Source organism: Pyxicephalus adspersus, chromosome 3 (genome assembly GCF_032062135.1).
Source record: "Pyxicephalus adspersus chromosome 3, UCB_Pads_2.0, whole genome shotgun sequence".
In the NCBI taxonomy this organism is placed as follows: Eukaryota; Metazoa; Chordata; class Amphibia; order Anura; family Pyxicephalidae; genus Pyxicephalus; species Pyxicephalus adspersus.
In genome coordinates this window covers 10,044,549-10,051,139 of record NC_092860.1, presented here as the reverse complement: position 1 = coordinate 10,051,139, position 6,591 = coordinate 10,044,549, and the positions used below count along the sequence as shown (strand labels likewise).

The 6,591-nt window shown below is 41.9% G+C and overlaps 1 protein-coding gene and 1 non-coding gene across 2 annotated transcripts in view; both read right to left on the bottom strand.

Moving 5' to 3' along the window:
- Positions 1 to 406: 406 nt before the first annotated feature.
- TRNAQ-CUG (transfer RNA glutamine (anticodon CUG)) lies at positions 407 to 478 on the bottom strand. The gene has a single exon. It is a non-coding gene; the product is annotated as a tRNA-Gln (tRNA).
- Positions 479 to 647: 169 nt separating this feature from the next.
- The window catches only part of NARF (nuclear prelamin A recognition factor), a gene marked incomplete in the record, with an annotated part of 18,434 nt that continues 12,490 nt past the window's right edge, over positions 648 to 6,591 (bottom strand). Inside the window, 3 exon segments of the mRNA XM_072403530.1 lie at positions 648 to 4,090; positions 4,514 to 4,671; positions 4,809 to 4,943. Coding sequence (XP_072259631.1) covers positions 3,849 to 4,090; positions 4,514 to 4,671; positions 4,809 to 4,943 — 535 coding nt within the window.

Here is a 6,591-nt window from a genome sequence, read left to right as displayed (position 1 = left end):
TTTTTTTTTTTAAAGCAACATTTTGTTTCACAATTTATTTCTTAAATTGACCCTAATATTATGTTTTCTTTATGATGATTACCTAATAATGCGTGACTGGCCCCAAATACCACATGGACTGTTTAATTTATCTTTTATACTACCCACAAATTACCATAAGTAGCAGTCAGCTCCGGGAATCAAGCTTTGTAACTCAAAGCTGACTGTAATGAAGTCCCAGGCACTTCCCGAAGCCATAAAGGTAATCAATTGAACCTTACAACTGGCCAATCAACTATTGCAGCTGGGGTTTACGTGCATGAAAGTTTGGCCCCTTTTTTAATTGTTGGAGGTTCATAGCTAAGGGAAATGTTAAAAAAGTCCTCTACAATTATTTTGAGATCAAGAAATTAAGGAAGAAAAGGTTAGGTCCCACCGAGATTTGAACTCGGATCGCTGGATTCAGAGTCCAGAGTGCTAACCATTACACCATGGAACCACCACGTGAGTATGACTTCCTATTTCACTTATCAAGGTACTTATAATCCACACCCATAAAAATGTCTCCATTAGATAAACTTTATTTAAAGTTGTTCCAAACTCCCTTATTAGCGTCACCAGACCTACCCAAAAAAATAAGCACACAAAGCTGAGAACACATAAAAGGCTTCCTCAAGTTCTTTTATTGTGGCAAAAAGACAATGTACATAAGAAAATAAAAAAGACATAAAACAATGGGGAGGGAAACAAAACAAAATATTCTTACATGAACTTGTAAGAAATACATTTCACAATTCATGTGTTGTGTTCATGCCTCTCCATCAATTTCCAGATCCGGAGAGGATGATTGTGGTATAAGAAGTTCATATTTTGTGATCCATTGACTAAAAACATATCTAAGTAGTTCTTTATCATCACTATTTTATCACAAATCATTACAGAAAATATAAATAACACGGACAACAAAAACGCCAAATACGTTCATGATTCCGTATGGTGTAGATATGAGATAATAGAAATGGAATTCTGGGAATTACCCAGAGTCCCGTGCTTTGTCTGGAAGTACAAATACTGCATTGAGATGGAGAAACTGGAAATAGGAGTACAAGCAACCATACAGAATGGACAATAATTGGATGGCAATGGTAAAGGCAATAAAATGGCAGGTTTGAGGAAGATCAGATGGCGTCTGTGATTGCTACATCTGGTACCCATCCTCCAGCTGGTACAGTTAGCAGCATTAAAGTACATGAAAAAGGTTTTTCTGTGGCAAGGCAAAGCAATTGTACCAGAGAACTCACATAAAGCAGCTACTGGGGTGCAGAAGGACGGCATTTTTTTTTTACCCTGATCTCATGATTTTGTAGGCCCAACTGGCCCTACTGCGGTGGTGAGAATGGTGGCTGAAACAAAGCTGCCGCCTCCATGAACAGGCAATGAAGACCACAGAAGAAATAAAAGAATAGGAAGCAAAGCACCATAAGAGGTTCTATTATCTTATGTAATTGTGTAGAAGATGCCTGAACATAAATGGTAGCCCTCTAAAGATGTAGTCCCTCAGTTGTAAGAAGGTGGAATCAGCCAGTGGTGCCCATTGAAGCCAAGACATCAAAGATCCTTTATATGTCCACCTTGATGACCCTGCCTGCCTTTATTGAGCCTACTTGATTAGTTCAATCTACCCTAATGAGCTCTGTCAACTTAATGAGTTCTGTCCACCTTTGCCACCTGGATTAGCCCTACTTAATTAGCTCTGTCCACCATGATGACCCCATCTATCCTGATGAGATGATGACAGATAATTCTGTCTATCTTAATGACCCCTGGCCACCTGCTTGAGTAGCTTGGTCCAGCTTGATAGCCTCTGTTCACTTTGATGACCCATTTCTACCTCAAGTAACCCTACTTAACTAGCTCTCTTCACCATGGTGTCCCCATCTATACTAAAGCTTTCTGTTCATCTTTCTTGACTCCTGGCCACCTGCTTGAGTAGCTTGGTCCACCTTCATTTGAGAAGTTCTGTCCACTGTGATGACCCCTTTCTACCTCAAGCAACCCTAATTAATTAGCTCTCCTCACCGCAATGTTCTGTCCATCCCAATGAACCCTGGCCACCTGTTTGGGCAGTTCTGTCCACCCTGATGACTCCCAATCACTTTGACCATGTAGAAGACATTGAAGACTGATTGCTTGACCTCCTATTAGGTGGCAGCCACAGGCACTGGTAATAAAAGAGCGGTTGTGTTGTCCAATAAGACAACTGATTGAACTCCACAGTGGCTGCTGTGCAACCTGTGGCCACCAAAGTATCACCTAATGACTGGTTATGGACAATTAGGCTGATCTCAGCAAGCACCAAGGTCAAAACAGAAAGTGAGCCATCTACAATCAAGGTAATTAGGCACTTTTAAATGGAAGTTTTAGCATTGATATTTTTGTAAACTGGCTAAAGACGTCAGAACATATATCCTAGCCATTGAAAGATGGAGCCTCTAGATCATGGGGAGGTGTTCCAGCCATAGTGGTGCCAGTGCATCAAAGAACCTTCAGCTTGTTCATTTTGATGACCCTCATCTACTTTAACCACCTATCTTCCTTCCCTAACTCTACCTAATTAGTTCTGTCCACCCCAATGATTCAGTCTATCCTGAAAACTTCTATCCATCTTGATGGCCCCCGGCCACCTTGATAATGGCAAGTACAAGACTTTAATTGGTTGACCTCCAACAATGCAGAAACTGCATATATTGAAACAAAAAGTCACGGTGTTGTCCCATAAGGCACAGATTAAACTACACAGTGGCTACTGTGAAACTTTGGTCTTTGTTTGGCCAACAAAGTCAACAGCATCATATCTTGGTTGGTTTTCAGGTGGCAGGGTTCCTAAAAACTGGGCTACTCCCAGCAAGAACCAAGGCCAAAACAGACAGCTAAGCCTCCACAGCCAAAATATCGGGGCAATTCTGGACAGGACTACATTTATGCTACCCTAACCAGTTTACAAAGATGAAATATATCTATTTGATGGCTAAAGCCTAAAATATGTATTTTGCTTGGGCGTGGAAATGCCAGGGCCCATCTGGGTTTCATTTTGTCACTTGTGGGCTTAATAGGGAGATCCACCCAGTCTTTATGTCTTGCCAATGGCAAATTTAAAAAAAAGTTATGGAAATCCAAAATCTTAGAAGTTGTCACCAGAACAGGAGGTGAAGGGAAATCTTCCAGACTTAATTGTCCAAGGGTGGACAATTGGGAGAGGCTTCTCACTATGAGATAGGAAGTGTCCAAAAGGACACAGACCACCAAAAGTAGCAAGGAGGGGTTTTAACCCTTCACCATTATATCCAATAAAAAAAAGAAGATAATATTGGGAAACCTTCTGAAGTTGGCTTGGCAGCTTTGTAAAGACCACTGAGGAACCAAGGCAAGAACCACCACAGTAGACAGATGCGCCACTAAAATGGCGGGAGGATCAGGTTTGAAGCATCGGCTAAAGAAAAATAAGGCATCGACGTATAAATAAAAGACGTTAAACATGCACCGCAAACGAAATCCTCGTTGTACCCACAAAGCTGACTGACCAGCCAAGGTTTAGGAGTTTTAACAAAAGTTGGACAAGGCCCAAAGGCATACAACCAACCCCACAATCGGGTACACAAAAAGAGAATACCAGTCAGCACTTTTCCCTGGGGAGATGAACCTAGAACAAGTCTATGCCAGACAACGGGTTCATCGGATTCCATCCAGGGGGCACCTGCTGTCCAAGATGCAGTGTCGATCATTTTGTCTCCTGTCTGGGGCAGAAAATGCGCTGGTTGATGGCAGCATTCACCCTGCCCTTTGCATAGAAACAGAACAAGTCCGCCGCTTCACCATTTCATGTCCACCCGCGCGGCGTTCTGGGGCGTGGGTACGAATTTGGTGTGTAGCATTTCCCTGGATTTTTGCGACTCCTCTCCCTCCAGCCAGGTGGAATACAGCTCCTGTATGTGGGGGTTACTCTCTGGGCTCTGCACCGGGACCCGGGTGTACAAGGCTTCCATCTCCTGAAGTTCTGCCCGCTCTGGTTTGCCATCGGCTGTCTGCGCTTGGCCTTTTCCATTCAGGCAGCCTAGACGATAAAAAAGGAGATTTTTTTTTGACCAAGTCGTGTAATTTTATTTACAGATTTAAATCTGCCCTCCAGCCTCCCTTTGGTTACATCTGCCCTGTGACCGCCCCTTTAGTCTTGCACAGTTGTACCGGTGCTTCTCTTGGACTGAAATTGCTTCCTCTGATTTAACTGCAGCTTCTCACAATGTACATTAGAAACTGCAGCAAGTCAGATAGACCCCTCCTCTTTTCCTGGCTGGAGGATAGCCAACATATTCTTGCCAAACCCTCCCTCCCTCCCTAGTTTGTCTGTCCCTGGCCCTGCTTCTTTCGTTCATTCAGTTTTCCTATTCATGGAGGCTCAGATCAAATCTGGGCGTTACAGTGGATGGTTGAACCCGCACCCCCAGGTAAACCCTCTGGATTTCCTTCAAGCACCCACCTCCGGGACAGGCCAGGACCTCCACGAAGTGATAGTGGAACTTCCCCTTGCGCAGTTTCAGTACCATGTTCTGGATATTTCGGAAGCCGTAGGCAGCAGCAAATCGCAGCACGGTCTCGCCGTCCTTTTCTAGGCAAACTTCCTGGAAGTCTTTGTTCCTGCAGAGCATTAAAAAAAGAAATTAATTAGAACCAATAAGATGGCAGGTGGTTTCCCAAAGCGTTCTCTTTTTTTTTGCCAATTATGCAAAAATAAAAACTTGACAATGAAACAATTAGCTCCTCCCGGGACTCACTTTAGCGTTTTATACGTAAGCTCTTGGACGTCTGTACCAAACAGTTCCTTAGCAGCATGGCGGAAGACGTGGGCCAGGTACCCATCAGAGGTGGTGCCGTCGTGGCGAACAAACGCGCAGCACGTCCCTCCGAAACTGCGAGAGAAAAGCAGAAGGTAGGGTCAGAGGAGGTCACATGAATGGAAACCGCTGACTGGTCACATTGGTATTTATACAATCAGCTGATTAAACTCTCACGGTAAAAGGAAATTAAAAAAAAACTGGATCAGGAATGAACAGTCTGCTGGAAATAATGAAGATTAAAAAAAAAAATTCTAAAAGAAGGAAAATATTCTTTTAAAGGTAAAATCGCCTTTGCACATTCCTTAGAATTATGTTTAATCTAAAAATCATTTTTGATTAAACTTTAACTTTTTTTTTAAGCTTGCTTATACAGAAATTTGGCATTTACCCCAAAAATGGACAATGCAGTCAGTGACGGCTAAATAAACATCCAGTAAAAGGTAAAGTCACCTGTCTGCTGTGTATGCTCCCTGACCCTCCTGCATCCCTCTGGCTGCTGTAATGTGATGGGCAGCCTCTCCAGCCAATAGAGATGTAAGATATACAGGAGAGGGCGAGCTCATGAGTGGAGAAGAGCCCAGCTGCAGATACCTGCACCTTGGTATTGCCAACTTTCTGAAGTGCAATTTACAGCATACACTTTGTTTAAAATGGCCGAGTTATTGACGGGACAAATGCATTGCTAAAAAGTTTATAGATTTAGTAATAGAATCATTTGTCTAAAAATTTTAACATTAGGAAGCTGTGCCTCAAACTGCAGTCAGTGACTTTGCCTAGGCTAAGATGTCATCAGTTTCCTGCAGACAGGAAGAAGCATTTTCTCAGTCTCCACCTCAGTGATCAGATTGCATTATTTTAACAAGTCACAGGGTTAGAGAATGCAGCATTGGCTGAACTTTGTCAGATTTTAGAAAGGTGATGATGAAGGTATTGTTGGGGAAGTCATGTGATCTTTGTGAGAGGTAAAAAATACCTGGTTATTTTTTATCCTGAATTAGTTAATGATTAATATTAAAATATAATAATGTTATAATTAAATACAAAGAGATTGTAAGCTCTTCGGGGCAGGGTCCTCTACTCCTGTGTCATTGTTTGTAGCAGTCTGGTGTTTGCTACCCTTATGTATTGTACAGCGTTACATAATTTGTTGGCGCTATATAAATATTATTATTATTATAAAAACAACAAGGTGCATGTTTATAGACAGCCAATAATCGCGGAGTATTCCCCACCTGTTAAAGTATGAGAAATGCACCATAGGAAGTGTTTTATATATATATTTAATATATACATGCATACAGTTTATTATTATTAATATTAATAATAATATTATTATTATTATTATTATTATTAATAAAAAAGAGCCATTGTCACTTAGAAATGAAAAAAAATACCCTCAAAGGGTGAAATTCCTGACGGATTATCATGTGGTGGGAATGCATTTGTTAGCCGTAGCTGAGAATCCCTGTATACATTCCAACCCCCTCTCTTCCATAATCTGAGCCCATAACCCCCCTCTACCATTCCAACACACAGTGTTAGCCGAGGTCACCACAAAGAGGGCACAACTGCAACTTATCAAAAAGGGATTTTTACCCACAAGGATGTTTATACACAAAACGGTTTCATTGTCACCCCCCAAAAAAATGACGATTATAGGGGTGCATAGCTATAAGCCTCTTATTAAAGCTGCAGCTGGAATAGCCGGTGATGTTAAGCA